Source organism: Euphorbia lathyris, chromosome 10, assembly GCF_963576675.1.
Source record: "Euphorbia lathyris chromosome 10, ddEupLath1.1, whole genome shotgun sequence".
NCBI classification, from domain to species: domain Eukaryota; kingdom Viridiplantae; phylum Streptophyta; class Magnoliopsida; order Malpighiales; family Euphorbiaceae; genus Euphorbia; species Euphorbia lathyris.
Window position 1 is genome coordinate 53,823,933 of NC_088919.1, and position 18,800 is coordinate 53,842,732.

The window sequence follows — 18,800 nt, forward strand, 5'->3', positions numbered from 1 at the left end:
ATTAGTTCATGCTCCTTTCCATTTTCACGTTTCCATAAGATATGACGTGTTCTTGGGAATAGGAGCGTAACTTTAAAGTCTTAATTACTCATTGATCTATGTGTCTAGTTAGTTATACTTTATGTTAAAGCTTCCGGTTAATACATGTGTCCAGGTCTATTCCCTTGATTCGGTGCAAGCCCATCCTTTTGATTCGGTGCAGACCCGTTCTCTTTATTTTATACTACATCAAATAGTAGTGTCAACACACCAAAGCAGATGTGATACACATGGCGGTCTCCTGTTAAGATAATACAATCTCCAATATGACCCTAACAACCTATAAAAAGAGGGTTTAAGGGAATTTTCACTTATGCTCAAAACCTTAGTCCTTATTACTTTTTTACTATTTTATAGAGTGATACTGGGTGAAGTATTGAAGTGCTTACACCGGGCAGCCGGCACCTCCCCTGTTTTGCAAGAGCTCATTCAGACAGGTGGGAGCTTTCAGATAACACATATTGAATATTTTTCACGATTAATTACTATCATATAAAATTATTTAATATCAAAAACATGTATATTTATAACATATATCCTTAGAAATGTATCAACAACAACATTTCAATATCAATATCATGAAAACAACTCAAACAAGTAAAAGTAATATCTCCAAAACCTATGAAGTGATATTCCTAAAGTGTTAAACCATATCATGAAAACAAATAGCAAACAGAATTAAATAAAATTATCCGAATATAATAAACATAATTCACCAACAACCATACGATAATATTCAAAAGTGAATTATAATAAAGCAGAAAAACAAAATAATCATAATTTTGTTCCAATTAGAGTGTAGGCGTCAAAAACACCCAAGAAGCCGAATCAAGGAAAATCAGATTGGCTTCTCAATTTAAGGCATCAAAACGAGTTAGTCGGTTAGTTTTTTTCATAAACATGTCCAAGTGTAATTAGTTAAATCTTGCACCAACAATGGAAAACAAGCACAAACAATGTACAATTTAGTTTCCCTATTTTTGGGGGGTTTTGAATTAGAAGAAGAAATGAAAATGACAAATTGAGCAATTGAGTGCTATAGCATGGATGTAAGTGCTATTATAATAATAATGTTAAATGAAATTAACCAAAACATAGCATATGTAGGAGGAGGTTTCACTCTCCAACTCCCTCTTGAGTTATAATCATCAAATGCATAGTCGCCGGCATCTTGCCCGGCTCCACCGTCGACGCCTCCGGTGGCCCACTTTCCCAGGTTGTTGTCCCTGTCATTCAAATTATTTAATTTCTTAACTATTTATTTTTTCCTATAAAAAGAAATTCACGTAAGAATTTATCTATTTATTTCTAAGGTCGGTGATTGTTTCCATTTTTCGAAACTAATTTTTGCCTTTTAATTCTAAACATAAGATAAAAAATATTAGATAGAATTTCAAAAAAGTAACTAATATCTACTACCTATCAGTAACCGCTAACAATAAACAACAAATATTAATATGTGACCTAAACAGACTCTATAGATCTAAATGAAAGTTTACTATAAAACATTATTTGATAACATTTGATCATTCATATATCAATTCTCAATAATCAACAATAGAATACACCGTTTAATATTATCAGCATTTGTTATATGTAATACTTAAATTTAGTAAGCTCTTAATTTTAAGTTTTATCAAATACCGCTTTTTTTTTTTTTTTTGCTTACTAAAAAATTAGCTCTTAACATCAATCTCAACTAAAAATAAAGTATAGTTCATCTAAATTGGGTATGAAATTACATTTTTTTTACGGTTCGAATTGAGGTTTTCACTATTCTACAGTTATGTCAAATAGATAAAAAAATTATTTGAACGGTTAAAAATGTAATTTTAAATTCAGGTAAAATGGATAGTGTACATTTAATCAAATTTTTTTGTTGAAGACTAAATTTTCTAATAACTAAATATATTATTATAATTGATTGAAAGCTGAATGAAATTAAAAATTCAGAAATTCAATCAATAAAAATTGAAAATAAGTTTGACATATTATGGGTTTTTTTTTAAAACATCATAGAGTTTAGAATATCAAATTGAGGTCCAATAGGCCTAGCGAGAGAAGTGGGCAAAGCCCAATGAAATGAACCCTTGCTAAGGCCTTTTTGGTATTTATAGGGAAATTTATATAAAAGTTCAGTTTTAAAAAAAATCTCGTGATTTGATGTGGTTTAAAAATTTAGAAATAGTTTCTCAAAAAAAAATATTATAAATAGAATATTCGGTATATTTTTTTATAAAATAAAGTATTTAAAATTATACTGATGACAATTAAGAGCATTTTTATTTTTATTTTAAATTACATTTTTATATTGATAAAAAACACACACCAAAATCGAATGACAACTATGTAAAATGAATTTAACTATCAATTTAGTTCATAAACTCTCAAATTATTAAAAACGTAAAATGTTCATCATATGATTTATGATTTCGATTCAGAAAATTGTGTTTTGGTGTGGAGTATGTTTTTTCGATATGTAAAAATGATTTTTTCGATAAACTAAATGTTTCTTTTTTAACTTTTCGTTTTATTTTATTTTTATAAAACAAACAAAGTGAAAAAGCACGATACCTGCCACCGACACCGAGGACACCGACATGCATAGTGATAAGATCAATGAGAGCAGCAGATTTAGGCTCAACACTATAAGCCTTTTCATACTTAACCTCAACACCTTCTCCAGAAGCAATAAAGAAAGCTCCATTCACCATTATATCTCCTTCGGATCTCCAATTCCATCCTTTCCAATCTCCTTCTTCTGTTTCCACTCTCTTTGTTACCTACATTTACATTCATTTTAACGACTGTAAATTTCTGACACGATAATACGATTTAAAAAACAATTAATCAAAACAAAAAGAAAAAAGAAAAAGAAAAAGAGAATGCTCATTTGCTTGATGAATAGGTTTGTAATACTAATCATTAATGTTTGTGCTTTTTTGTGGAGTTACTTAAGATATTAATTATTAAAACAAAAAAAGCATCCTAAGATTTTATTTTTGGATTCAATTTTTCATCTTTCAAATTCGTAATCGATTATAATTATACACATTAAACTTTTAGTTATACAAAAAGTTAGTTGTAAATTTAAAACTCAATTGAAAGATTATAATTTATTTCATCTGTAATTGAAATTACATTTTTTAATGATTCGCAAGCATGTAAAAAGCGACTATAAAAAAAATTATATACATATAAATTTGAAATATATAAAAAATGTAACTTCAAGTATATATTAAATGAATAATAATCTTTTAATTGATGGGAAGTTTAATGTATGAAATTGAAAATTTAAAAGTTAATTAACAAAAATTGAAAAATTGAAGAGCATGAAAATGCTTTTTTCCTTAATTATTTGTTTAAAACATGATGATAACAGAGAATTTTTTAGTGGGCAAATAGAAAATTGAATTCCTAAAAGACAAAAGAAGCATAGAGTATGGGGACTCCAAACTTTGACTAAGTGTAATTATTTTTTCTCTTTGGATGTCATTAAAAGTTGAACCCTATATCATGCCCCTAATTATAGGCTATTAGTATTACTACAAAAATCCTTAAACTGTGCTCAAATTCCAATTTAGAAGATCCGGAAGTACATTAACTACACTTAAATAAGGAGAGTGGTTCTGGTATGGGACCACACTAGTCCGAGACCGCTAATTAGATGTTGATATGTTTGTAAGTAATGTCGATATATCAGCGTCTGAGTGGTCTTAGATCAGTGTGGTCCAAGACTATGGGAGCTAATGAGTTAGAGTAGTTCGCAAACTATTCAAGTTTGGGTCAAAGGAATCAAATCAAGCTTGAAATCATTTCGAGATATTATGGAACCGAGTTTGAGCTTCATTAAATTCAGTTAGAAAGCTCACGAAATTTAATTACTTTCTAATAACAATATATATAATTAATTTTTAATTCAAAATAAATTTATTGTAAATTATGTTTTTTTAAATAAATAGAGGGAAGACATTAGACATCCCAATAAGGTTCGTACCCCTAATAATCCACCCCACACTCTCCCAAACCCGATTTTGTTGTTGGTTTTTAAGTTTAAAGATGGTATTAGAATACTGAAATTAAATAACATGTTAAAACAACTACATTTAAGGACAAATTTAAACTCAAAATCATTCTCGAATAGTCATTCTCAAGCTGAGCCCATATTTAATTCTCTCATGCTCGAACTTAATCCAAATTTCGGGTAATTACACCAATGATTACTTAACTTTAGTTGTTTTTTTATGGTATGGTCATTAAATGTTGAATCGTAACATTAAAGTTACTAAACTTTACATTTTCTAATATTATGACCACTAAACTTCAATTAACACTTTAAAATGGAAATGTCGAAAAATTAAACCTTTCTAACATTATGATCACAATTTCTGAAGTTTTCTCTCTCTAACCATTTACTTTCTTTCTCCTAACCAACAATACATCAATAACCTTAATGTCAGAAATTCTTAGATTTTAGGTCACAAACGGTCATTTCCAGGCATCAATTGAAGTTACATGACCATGATATCAAACAGTCTAAAATTAAGCGACTTTTATGTTACGTTTTGAAATTTAGTGATTATATGTAACAATAAGTAAAATTCAGTAGTCATTGGTGTAATGTACCTCATCCATTTTTTAGCCGAATCGAGCCTATCCCAGACTCGATTCGGCTCGTTACACCCGTGTCCCTAAAATAAGAAAGATGAAGAATAAGAAAATTACCTCCTTAGCATTAGGATTAGAAGGGGCAGTATAACGATTCCCTTGACTATTAATAGTAGGATTACCACTTCCACCAATAGCATACATTTCCCAAGCAGTAAAATCATTATTTACCACATGAATATACCCTCTTCTACACCGAGGCATTCTCTGCACTAACTCCTCCCCAAAATGGTTAAACGCAATAGTTACCTGCATCCCTGAGTCCGGTAAAAAATCGTCACTGTGACCCAGTAACATCACCTCATTATGATGTGAAAAATAGTTATTCGATATTGTTATTCCTGTGGACCCCATCACAGCATCTATTAACCCATCTTTGCAATGTGATAAAGAGCAGTGATCTATCCAGATGTCTTTTGACCCGAATATGGATATTCCATCGCCGTCTGATTTTGTTCTGTATCCGTAGTGCGATGGACTTGACCGCACGTTAGTATTTCCTGATTGTGAGAGAAGGAGAAGAAGAAGGTTAGTCAAAGTTACCGTGGTTAAAAGTTAAGGTGGGACCTACACGAGAAAATAAAGTGGGATTCTAATTTAATTTATTATAGTAATTAATTTATTATAACGATGTTTGTTTGCGTGGTGAAATAAAGTCAAAGTTAGTCTTAATTTGTCTGTTTGTCTTTAAAGCACTGAAATTAATTTTTAAATATAATGGGAGCGTACATGCTTTTTAAGGGTAAATTACATCCATGGTCTCTTAACTTTACTCATTTTCACAGTTGGGTCACTAAATTTACCAATTTACACTTTTTGACATTATAACTACTAAACTTCAATCAACACTTCAAAATGACTATTGATGATCTCAAAACTAAAAAATTTAAGAATTTGATGATATTCTAAGCAACTTTAATTCTTTAAAAAGTTTTGTTTTAAGGTCATTTAGGTGTTGTTTGGTAAGAAGAAATAAAATTCCAGAAATGGTGAGTTTTGAAAATAAAAAATGTGATTACATAGTAAATGTATTTCTAAAGAATTTTAATTTTTGAATATTATTACTTTGAGGTCGTTGGTATTACAAGTTTGGTCAATTTTGGCTATTATTATAAAATACAGATATTTTATGTATCATTATAAAACACGGATACTATGTTTCGCATTATACACCAGTAGCATATCAGTTGCCAACTATAACAAAAGATTTTATGTTTTTTTTTAATTTTATAATAGAATAGGAAATTAATATTTTTAAATTTAACGAAATATTTAGATTTTTTTTATCTAATTCGTGTAAAGCACATTATAATTTTTTAATTTTATCTAAAACAAATTTACGTGTATACATATGCTTGTGATATATGTTATTAATGAGTAATAAAATCATGTACATGTACAGTAGATATGATAATATTCATGACTAAGAAAACAACTTCTAAATTATTTTTTTAATTGATCTAATTTGTCGATTTTAAGTGTAAAATTGTATTATTTTAAATGTTATGGATAAAATTGCTAATGAATATATGGTAAGAATATTTTTATAACTTATTCCTAAAGATGATTTGGTACCTATTAAAATATTTATCAATTTGGGAAAAAAATAACACTTTATATTCAATCTCGTTTAAGGATTATAATTAAAACATACTCCTAAAACATCCCATTTGTCCCACTTAAGAGAAACATAAAAATATATTAGGATAAAAGTCAAAATATTCATAAACTATTGGGAAAAGAAAAAGTAATTATATTTTTAAATGGAGGGAGTAATATTTTGGATAGTGCAATTTGACCTATATTGTTTTTGTTTTTGCTCAATTTCATCCTTTTTCTAAGAAATTACCTTAGTAAATTTGTAAAAAATATTTACTTTTAGTTGAAAAAGGGTTGAAGTGAAAAAATACCTGAAGGAACACAATGGTGGATATGAACATTGTGAATAATGACATTGCTAATATACTGAAGAGTAATGCAGCCCCCGCCGGTGATATGCACGTTAGCTCCCCGGCCGTCGAGGGTTTTATAGCTATTAAAGATGAGTTCTTGCTCAAGCTTAATCAACATATTACCCGGAAACACAATCCACAACGGCTCGATCTGAATCACCGCATATCTTAAGGTTCCGGGTTTAGGGTTTACAGCATCGTCATCAGAAGAATCGGTGACAATGTAATACTCGCCGTTTTTTCCTCCCATTGCATATTGACCGAACCCTATGGCGCACTCGGCTAGCCTTTGCCGATTGTTGGGCCAGTCCGGGTCACATTTCCAGCAATCATCAATTGGGTTTCCGGTTTGGCATGTGTATTGGTCTTTTTTGGATATTTGTAGCATTTCTCTTCTTGACATTGATGCATTTACTCTTCTGCAATTATTAGGTTCAACTATTTCAGATATTTTTTTGTACATTAAATATAAATAAACAAAAATCATGTTTCAAAGAATATTGTCCCATATTTGACCCACATTTAAGGGAAAAAATAGATTTAAAAAAAATAATGACATCACTGTGACACAATTATCATTTTTAGTGTATATACCGGTCTGTCTGTTTGACAAATAGTTGTTACCTGACTATTATCATTGTTAATAGCTATTTGTGTAAAATTACAAATAAATAAAACATTTATTTGAGGTTAAAGGGTAGTAATTAGAGATAAAAATGTCATTTAAAAGACATGAAACAATAAGCTAACTGAGAAAATGCATAAACTCAGTTTTTTTAAAATTAGCTTTTTGGACTCAATAAGCTATTTCAAATTTCTGTTAGAGGTTTGATTAGTCAAAACCTCTAAAATGACTTAAACCTGTAACTTTATTCTAAAAAGTTTTTTACCAAACAGACCATAATCAAATGAATCATAACATAAAAACTATTTAGACACCAGATAAATTTTTTGTTGAGAAAATCATGCTTATTTTTATAGTACAAATTATTGATTCAATAATTTATATATGTACTACACAAAATGGCATAATATGTCAGTATAGTTGACATTTTTGTTCAAATTTAATTAAATAAATAAAGCCCGACCCAATTTTATCCTTTCTTAAATAAATTTTGTAAAAAATTATCAACAAAAACTCTTCGAAAATTAGTAAAATTAAGCTAAAATTTCTATTACAAGGAAATATTTAACTACTTAATCCAAAATAAAAGTAAAAATTTAATCTTTTCCAAATAACTTTAATCCAAAAATTAACCCTTTTATTTATACTAAAAACCCAGATGAGATTTAGCTTTTTAGCACTAAACTCTTCGCTAAAACTGTAAAATGTGAGAGAAAAAACCCCCAAATGTTAGGGCTTGAAGCAGAAAAACAGAGCATTTGGGGTTTTTAGGCAAAAACGGAGTGTTTTTGGAAGATGGGAGAAATAGCCAACAACATTATTTGTAAAACATAAACTTCGCCTTAAAATGACACGAAACACATAAACGCTACTAAAGAGGAAGGTGAGACAGCATTGTACCTTTGGACATCTTGAACAACATGTTCAGGATTGGGATGAGGAACAAGGAAAGTAAGGTTGAGCATTGCCAATCCAAGTGTAGAAAATGTTGTAAGAAGAAGAATTAGAACAATGTAGTAGCTTCCAATTTCAACCATTTTCTTGTTTCTGGTGTTTTGAGGAGTGTGAAAATGGTGAAGAGAAAAAGAAGAAAAAGAAGAAAATGTTAAGGTTAAGGATACTCCCTACTTTACTTTTTGTTTCTCTCTCAATAATATTCTTCATTATTATGCTTATTATACTGGTAAATTACATTCACTATCCCTACACTATAACCTTATTAACAACTTCACCTACTCAACTTTACTTTCACATTATCAATAACATTAAAGTTCAAGTCTTCAAAAACCTGTTAAATGAATTGGATAATTTTTACTATATCCTTATTTCTTTTCAATCGAGATTAATTTTATCTCTACTTTACTAAAATTTTAAAAAGACTAGTTTGACTGTGATATTGGACCTTCCAAATATTAATTATATCTAAAATATTTAGTATATTATTAACTCAGTTACAAAAAAAAAAAAAAAAAATTGCTAATCACAAATTATTTTTATCAAAATGTCTAAAATGTTACAAATAATTAATCACAAAAAAAAACTGTGTTACTAAAATAGTTACAAATAATTAATAAAAGGTGTACAAACTTGCTTCAGTTTATCGATAACTTCGTTCGAAATATTCAAGGGTAAATTACATCCATGGCCACTGAACTTTACCCATTTTAACATTATGGCTACTGAACTTCAATTCTTAACGCTATGGTCACTGAACTTTACACTTTTTAACACTGATGGCCAATCAATACCTCAAAATGACTATTGACAACCTCAAAATAAAAAATTCAAAGAGTTAATGATATTCTGAGGAATTTTAATTCTTGAAAATTTTCGTTTTGAGGTCATTTAGGCGTTGTTTGGTTAGGAGAGAGAGTGAATTTTTAGAGAGATAAAACTCCAAATAAAGTGATTTTGGAAAATAAAAAATGTGGTTTCATAGTAAATGTCGTTCTAGACAACTTTAATTCTTTAATGTTTTTATTTTGAGGTCATTAACGGTCATTTTGAGGAGTTAATTAAAATTGAGTGACCACCAATATTAAAAAGCGTAAAGTTCAGTAATCATACCGTTAAGAATTGAAGTTCAGTGAACACAATGTTAAAATGGTAAAGTTTTGTGACCATGGGTGTAATTTATCCAAATATCTAGTATGACAGTAAAATAATTGTCAAACTATTTCATTTAAATTTTTTTTACTAAATATGATTAAATTAATTTTATTTGGAAATGTTAAAGGTAAATATACATTATTTTTTATTAGGTTAATTTCAAATAAAACATTATGTAAAATCTGCACTTGTCCCTTCAAAGGTAGTTATTAATTAGTATGTTGATTTTATAACAATGGTAAGTGACCTTTAGGGCTTCACTTGATAAGTAAAAAGAGAAAAAGAGAGAAGGTTGGGATTCCACTTTAAGAGAGAATCTAGGCCATCTCGAGGAAAAAGTTGTCTCAATTTTTCTTTGATGATTTTATTTGAAAATTATAACACAATCAATAGTGTTCAATGTGAAATCAGTAAGAACTTAATTATATTCATTGTAAAAAAAATTGTAGGTGAAAAAGAAAATCAAAATATAATTGTAAGTGATGATTAATACCAATTGATATACTACGAATAATATCAGAATACATGTGTTCTCGTTTCAAGCCAATAGGACATGCGAAATAAGGAGGACCGTCGGATCCGACTTTATTAGAATATAACACCTTTAGTACATCTGAACCAATGAGATGCACTTCAAATCTTCTCCGGATCAAGATCTCTGATTCACGCTTAGGAATAAGAAATCTCAATTCAAGTATATTGCTAACTACCTAAAATACGTCCGCCACTTGGAAACCGACACATGTCCTCTAAGGAAGTTAGAGCGTACACCTTATACCGACTACTAGATTTACCTCTGACTCCCTATAAATAGAACACAAGTTCATAGTCAAGGTACATACACACATCTATTGCAACTTCCTCACAATTGCTTAGTGCCTTCATTCTAAACTCGGTTAACATAGGTATCAGAGTAGGGTTGCTAGCCAATGGCCTCACCTTGATCAGTTTTTTTGTCTTACTTCGTGCATTAAATGAGTTTTCGACATCGTTGGAACACTATCACACAAATTCAGTCGTATCAAATGGGTGCGCCGATGGTTGATCAAGAAAACTTAACATACTCATCATCATCAAGACGTACTCAAGAACCCAGAATGCCAGTTAACACCAATGGTAATCCATTGGGTCTCCTCCAAATCTTCAATGACCTTGATAAACGTATTGAGGAGTTCTTGGGGTCTCTCGATACTTCTAGCATGGAATTCATACAGCGTATAACCAAACAACTTATTTACAACGTTAGCACTATACAACATGCCACTAATGAGAACGATGTGGTGATGACCGAATTAGAAGAAAACTTAAACGCTGCTGAAGAAGCTGTTGGGGTTTAGTGTCCTATAGACAATTGTTCTAGGATACAAACTTAATGTAAATGAAGTGTTCTTTATATCATTTGTTTTAATGAGATATGTTTTCATAACTATATAAAGGCAATCCCTTTTAAGAACTAAATAAAGTCTAATAAAAGGAAATCCATAAGTTTGTTTAAAGTGATTATAAAGTGTTCATACAAGCATGAAGTGAGACGAAACTTTATAATAAACTAATAAACTTAAAACCACCCCAAGTCAAGTAATATGTTTAGGATTGACATATCACTGCTGAGACTTGCATGTAACAATGTCTTCTGTTGAGATAGAAAGCTGATCTCACAAGCTTCATATATACAGATATCTGGACAGTTACGTGGATCCAATGAAAAGGAGTTCATTAGGATTGGGGACCCGACTTGAGATAACAGGATGGGTAGATTCATCCTTGTCACCTGTTCATCTCATTGGTATTAATAGGTATAAGTAATCCTCGGACTCAAAGGAATGTTAATTAGTAATTCTGGATTACGGAATGTGACGCTTTGATCCTGTTGTAACACGATCCATAACAGAGATGACTCTGGGGTGTGAACGGCAGACGTTGGGTATCACAGGAAGTAATTGCAGGATAGTTATACATTGGATTGAGCATTTATCACTCCCGATAAATGGGAGATACGTCCATGGATCGCTTGTGGAAGACTTGACTCTAAATTCTTGCAAGGTAATAGCTTAAGACTTGAAATACAGATTTCACTTAACCTATCTAATTGGAGTTGACTCGGTCTATACAAGTAAAACAAACGTCTCGCTATATGTGACTTGACATTATCCATAGTCATAAGATTCAGTTCAAGGATGTAGTTGATAAAGGATCGAATTATACTGTAACTAATACGGAAAGGTCAATGACAGAATCAACCTGTCTTCTTATAGCTCTGGGGGAATGTTTTGGATTTGCTAATCACATTTTGCGTACTCATTCGGTTATGCAAAGATTAAATATAATTCTGTGAAAATTAATTTAATAGTTGCGTATGGCTAGAAGCAATAAGAACCTAATGGGTCACACATAAGACTTAGAACTCAAAAGAGAAACGGATGTTAATTAATTGATGGAAGCCCAACTGAGTCCACTAAGGCCCAGTATATAGGGGGGCGATTTTCATGTATGAAAATACATGAATAATTTAATTTGATTTTAACAATCCTAATTAGATTATGATTGTGAATTAAATTAATTAAAGGATAAATAAGTTAGGAGTTTTAATTAGATTGAATTGCTCCTATTATTATCCTATAAGGTTACTATTATTATCTTTATATTTAAGATATAATTATAGATAATAAATAAGAATTATATTCCGAATTAAATTCTTATTCAGTAACCTAATTCTATCTAACTAGGGTTTAGATACAAGAGAATATAAATACCCCCCATGTGCAATTTTCGAAATACACATACTAAGCCGGGAGAGAGAATTTTCGACCCACACCATAAGGACGAGATTATCCACCGTTTCCTTCTGTTCAATTGATTACATCTCTTTTCTCTTTATCCTTGATCTTGTGTTGATTAATTAGAGACAATCTATTTTGGTTGTTATATACGGTTGAATTCTAACTTGATCTTCAATTGTTTGTTTTGTGCTTGGGAACTCGAAGTAAGAGTTGTGGGCACTTCGTTTGCAACGGTAGATAGAACTTCTAAAAAGGTATTTCTTTCTATCCCTCTTTATATGAAATAACGATTAACGGATCTTGGGTTAATGGAAATAGGTTAAAATTTTTATATTTCCGCTGCCAAACGTTAGCCTATTTTCCTTCAGAAGCTATTAGGAATAAAAAAGACAAGATTATATCGCCTTCTCTATTAGGAAACAGACTCTCTGTAGTTATCCCTAAAGGGGGAATATGTCCCTTGAATATCAGCGAAAGGACGTGCACACACAAACAGAAAACTCAAAGATATCCGAATGGATCTAAGTCCCCATATGGCAAGAACAAATCCTAAAAAGCTCTACTGGATCTAAATCTCAAGAAAGGAATTGTAAGGGGAAAAAAGAAATTGTACCAAGATCTCACAGAGATCGACGAACAAACCACCAAGACACATCCTAAGACAGTGAAGATGATTATAGGCATGGAAAAAGGAATCTTTGGTGGAGCTCATCTGTAAGGAGCTAAGAAATGACATGGGATGCTTGAATGTCGGAGGTTACAGATATTATCTCCCTACTCATGTGTGCATCTTACAAGAAGGGTTCAGATACCCCTCCTTAGAGAAATACAATAGAGTTGGATATTGAATGACTACAGTAAGAACTTCAATATAAATTACCATTAACATCGATGTCATTATGTGCCATCTTTTTGCAACCACTCTAAAAGAAGTAGCATCCTACTAGTCTGAGTGATTTCCTTCCGGATCCATTCGAACTTTCAATAAGATGGAGAATGAATTTGCTCAACATTTTATCATCTCCATCTCTGAAAGCAAAACCATATAGATTCTCAAATGCCTCATTTAGGAGCTTGGAGGAACACTTCTATTATGGGTGGAGCAGTTCCAAAAAGTCATATTCCAGATCCAAAATCTCAGTGTGGATGTTTGTTGTCTATGTTATGGGCACGAATTGTCGAAGCAAAGTTTTGTCCCAATAATAACAACACGAAAACCCAAGACATTCCCAGATCTAATGTAACGGGCTGGAGACTTTGTTAAATGGGATAACCATAAACTCACTCATTACTAAAGAACACAAGTGCAACATATTGTTTGGGTTCAGATAATAGTTCAAAGAAGCATCATAGGGAAACAAGGAAAAATTGTAGTGTAACTCCATGCCTCTCAATGTCCATAATAAGGAGGTACTTTAATGGGTAGAAAAGAATAATCAACGCATTGAATACACCCCCCCACCCCCCAAATGAAGAAATTAGGGTGATGTAGCAACTGGGCATATTGGACTTCAACAAAAGCAAGGGTCTAACATTGAAGATTGTAGGGAGTTAGCAATTGAGATGGATAAAATGGACGAAATAGGAATATTTGCCAATTCTTGAAGAAGTCATCAAAGGCGTCTACTACCAAATGAAAGAAGTTGTCGGTTATTAATGTGATTATCGTAGAGACTTTGGGAGATCATACAGTAAAGAGGAAAAAGGCCTACAAAGATAAATAGAGGCTTCAGGAGTCTAACTCTAAGTTCTCATTCCACAGTTTGAAAAATGTTGTTAAACAAGCTCATGAGGATGCCCTGGTAATTGATATGATCATTGATAATTAGACCATCCGAATAGTATTCATCGACATGGGTAACTATACGAACATCATCACCAGGAAAGCTTGCGAAGCTCTAAAGATAGACTCGGTCAGACTCATTCTCACCCTATCTCATTTGGTTGGAATCAATGGCCACACTGTCCTTTTTCTATCAGGAACTGTATCAAGAGCACTCGATATCCTTGAGAATGGACGAGCAATTGGAACTATATCATTCTGAACCTCACGCCATACTTTGGCAGGACGAGTGGGACTGTGCGACAGCTGCCTACCAGCCTGTTGTCATGTTGAAGGAGTTACCGATCTTTTCTTTTGCTTAGATGTTTCAGGTCGTCCTAAAGGTTCTAGATTTTTGTTTTTCCGGCAGTTATAATGTAGATGACCAATTAAAGAACATAATTGGCAGAAGCTGGGTAACGTTTCATAAACTAAGTTAATCCATTGTTTGAACCCATCACGTTCAATACCAACCTCCAAAGGGATGTCCCCAGATAAATCGATATCCACAAGGATACAAGCAAAGTGACCAAAGTTGCCTTCAAGAGTAGCCCTATCAATCCTTATACATTTTGAAATGTCCGCTAGAATTTGAACATCCTAGTACTCCCACGGTAATTCCATTAAACTAACCCAAACTTGGGCAGTTGTAGCTTTCTGTTCAGTAGGTTTGAAATCCGGAGCCCATGGTTGAACCCGGAAAGTTCCTGGTTTGAGGTTAAGAACCCACGGCCCCAAACCATATCTTTCGAAGCTTGTGTGGTCAAGAAGACATGATAGTACCCCCTCCCCAGGGAAATTAAATTAGTCTCCAACCATCAAGAATACTTCACACATCAGATAACTTGGCCTTTAACCATCAATTAAATTAGTCTCCAACCATCAAGAATACTTCACGCATCAGATAACTTTGAGGAAGCCATCCCGACTAAAGAGATGAGTGATCCCGACGTCAAGCCAAAGGTCAGGAGGAGTCCCTACCATGAAGGCCGAGGAGCGGTAAGAGAACGGCGAGAATCAAGAAGAAAATCAGAAAGCTAGGGCAAAATCTTTAGAGAGAAAAAATCGCCTCTAATCATTACATAAAAGATACTCCCTACATTTTAAAATAATTGTCACATTTCATCAAATTTTCTTATTTCATATTATTTTTCAGGTTTAGTTTTCAAGGTAACTTTTTCTTATTTTACCCTTATTAATAAGTTTAATATTAATGGTACTTTTTGTCATTTTTTTTGAAGCATAGTACTTTTTGTCATTTTAAGTTTTCAATTTATAAATAGTGGTTCAATTTAATGAGTGACACAAAAAATGAGAATAATTAATAAAGAGAGATCAAATGTATTTTAGTCTATGTTCCATAAATTTAATATAAATAAATCATTTCCTTAATATGTATGATTTGATGGAATGTGACAACTATTTTAAAATGAAGAGAGTATATTTCTCTTATTCTTAATTAGTATTGTGTCCGCGCGTTGCGTAGGTGGATATTTTTTTTGTATAATATTTTAATATTTTTTAAATTTTATATCATTTATATATAATAATGATATTAATATTTTGTTTTAAAATAATTTAATTTTACAAATTGTAAATAAATTAACATACATATCTTTATAATTACTTGATAATATGTTTTGCAAGTTGTTGAAGTCATAATATATTGGTCATGTTGACATGTTTGTAAGGGTCATTCCTTTCCGTTCTTGTATTGCAATTTTAAAATATTTACTATACTTTGTGACAATATTTTTTTAATCAAATTCTAGCTCTCCTCAAAATTCTTTTTCTCGTTCTTTCAAAAATCTTTGATAAATCCATGAATTTGAAATAAGCATCTCTTTCTTTTTAAATTTTATTTGGTTTATATAGCAGTTTTGATGTTTAAATATTGTGTTAATTATTACAACAAAAAATTAAATGTGTTATAATTTTTTTTAGTTCTATTGGTTTTAATGTTATTTATTAAAATTAAATGAATGGAATTTCAACGGATCCGTACATATTTTTTATCGTTATATAATTTGTTTTCGTTAGTATATTTTGTAAGTTATTTTATTATATCTATTAAATATACATATAATTTAAACCTCCTCCGGGATGGGTTAAAGTCAATGTGGACGGCTCTGCTTTTGGCACTCCAGGCGAGGCAGGAGCGGGAGGTATTTTTCGCAATTATCGTGGATTTTTCAAAGGCTGTTTTGCTTTTTCTACCCCTCATTCTTTTGCTTACATGACTGAATTGAGAGCTGCTATTTTTGCAATTGAACTTGCTTGGAAGAAAAATTGGCATCAGCTTTGGGTTAAGTCAGACTCAATGTACGTTGTTAATCTGCTTAGACATCGTTCCATGGATGTTCCTTGAATGCAACCATTCTTGACGAATACTCCAAGGAACATCCATAGAACGATGTCTAAGCAGATTAACAACGTACATTGAGGGAAGGAAATAGAGTTGCTGATGCACTGACAAAGTTTAGAGTCTCTTACTCAGTGATCAATTGGTGGCCTTCAGCTCCTGCTTTTGCCACAGGTTTATCAATGATGACATTTGTAGTATTTCTCACTTGCGTTTTTCTTGACTTTCCTAAACTTTTCTCCTCCCCCTTCTTTTTGTTTGTTCTCCTTCCTCTTCTCTTGTTCAAACACTCATTTTTCGTTTATTAATATATTGCGGGTTTGTCAGTTCTTGGGCCACGGACGCTCACCCCGCCCAAGTTCTGTCTCGTCCCAATTTCTATAAAAAAAATAAATATAATTTTTTTTTTCAATTACGTTGGTTTTAATGTTATTTATTAAAGTTAAATGAATGGAATTTGAATGGATCTTACATTTTTTTTTTGTCAATGTGTTATATAAAAAAAAATTCAGTTACATTGGTTTTAATGTTATTTATTAAAGTTAAATAAAGGGAAATTGAATGGATCCTTACATATTTTTTTATCGTTATACAATTTTTTTCGTTGTGATATTTTGTAAGTTATTTATTATATCTATTAAATATAAATATAAAATTTTTTCAGTAATATTTGTTTTTTTAAGAGAGTAATATTTGTTTTAATGCTATTTATTAAAATTAAATGAGTCCTTACATATATCGTCATATAATTTTTTTCGTTGGGATATTTTATAAGTTATTTTATTATATCTATTAAATATATATTAGATTAGATATAATATTTATAATTTTCTTTTATTACTATTTTGACAATTAATAAAAAAACGCCTCTAAAACTCTCCTAATTAATTTCTCCTTGCTTCCATTATTATATATAATAATATAGATATAGATATAGATATAAAATCCATCACTGAAAATGATAAATAAACTTATAATGGTAATCGTGACAAAACATGATTTGTAATTGAAGTAAATTTCATTGTAAGTATAATGTTTCCATTCCTCTTTAATTATTTTCTTCAATATGTCTCCAACTTCAATAAACAATTATTGTGTAAAATTTTATATTTGCTCGTACAAAAAATGCATAAAAATAAAAAATTACAACACATATAAGTTAGATAAACCCAAATTAAAAAAATCAGTAGACTTCATCAGGTTCTGGATTTGAAAAATTAATCTAAATCCAATTAAACCTAACAATTGAGTTCATATAAAGCCGAAAATCCATATTTTAGTTAGAGTTAACAATCGAAACAATTACACCTAGCAACTTATGCTAAAAAAGAATGAAAAAATACAAATATTTATTTAGTCATTTTGGAAACAAAAAAGACAAATAAAAAAGAAAACACAGATAAGGCATCAAGAAGTGTGGAACAACACAATTTAGAACAAAATAACTACTACACATAAAAAAAAATCGAATAATTACCTTCGAAAACATAACGATTTCCTGTAATTTCTGGCACATTTGCTTTTTTCGATTTCAGTTGTCTATGCCTCTTCTATTTCCATCTGATTTCTTCAATTGGAGATATCAAAGTCTAAATTCTCCCAATTTCTGAAAAAAAATTCTATTAATACAGATTATCAATGGAAACCACTCTTAAATAAATCTGAATCTCTTAATGAAGTAAGAAAAAATTATAAGAGTATATTATTTTAAATAAGAACAGAATTATAAGATTAAGAACAAAACTAATACATAATCAAAATTAAAGGATGTCTTTGATTTTCGGTGGCCAATGAATATAATGATGGAATACTATATATCATACTTTATATATAGGTTTATTTGTGACTTTTGGATTTCTTTCGCTTAGTGTTTTTTCATCTTCTTGTAACTCATACTTTCTTTATTACTTTACTTAATGTGCTAATAATTGATAATAAATAATGTGTTAATATAATACTTATGATATAGAGACAATAAAAGTTCATTAACTCATTTATTCTTTTTTTCAAAAAAAAAAAAATTATTTATTCTTTTTACTCCTACGATGTCAACTAAGCCAAAAAGACTAGCTATAAAACACTTCTTATCAATTCTCTCTGCTTCCGCTATTATATATAGTATAGATTCCCCAATTAGCTAGAGCGATTTTCATAGTATTTCAGCTATAAGTGCAAATTGCATTTGGGTAAATTACACACATGACCCTCAATTTTACCTATTTTAATATTGTGTCTACTGAACTTCAAATTTTAACGGTATAGACATTTAACTTTACACTTTTTAACACCAGTAGCCACTCAATTTTAACTAACTCCTCAAAGTGACCGTTAACGACTTCAAAATGAAAATATTGAAGAATTAAAATTGTTCAAAATGACATTTACCATGAAACCATATTTTTTATTTTCCAAAATCACAGTTTTTTGAGATTTATCTCTCTAA

General features: G+C 30.7%; 1 protein-coding gene across 1 annotated transcript; it reads right to left on the minus strand.

Annotated features, from left to right (window-relative positions):
• Positions 1-948: 948 nt before the first annotated feature.
• On the minus strand, positions 949-8,413 carry LOC136209242 (probable pectate lyase 12). Its single transcript, XM_066000666.1, has 5 exons — positions 8,185-8,413; positions 6,618-7,078; positions 4,765-5,207; positions 2,614-2,822; positions 949-1,265 (listed from the first exon to the last, which is right to left on the minus strand). Exons 1-5 carry the CDS (start codon positions 8,319-8,321, stop codon positions 1,076-1,078), a joined length of 1,440 nt encoding a protein of 479 aa, XP_065856738.1. The 5' UTR covers positions 8,322-8,413; the 3' UTR covers positions 949-1,075.
• Between the last annotated feature and the right edge of the window lie 10,387 nt (positions 8,414-18,800).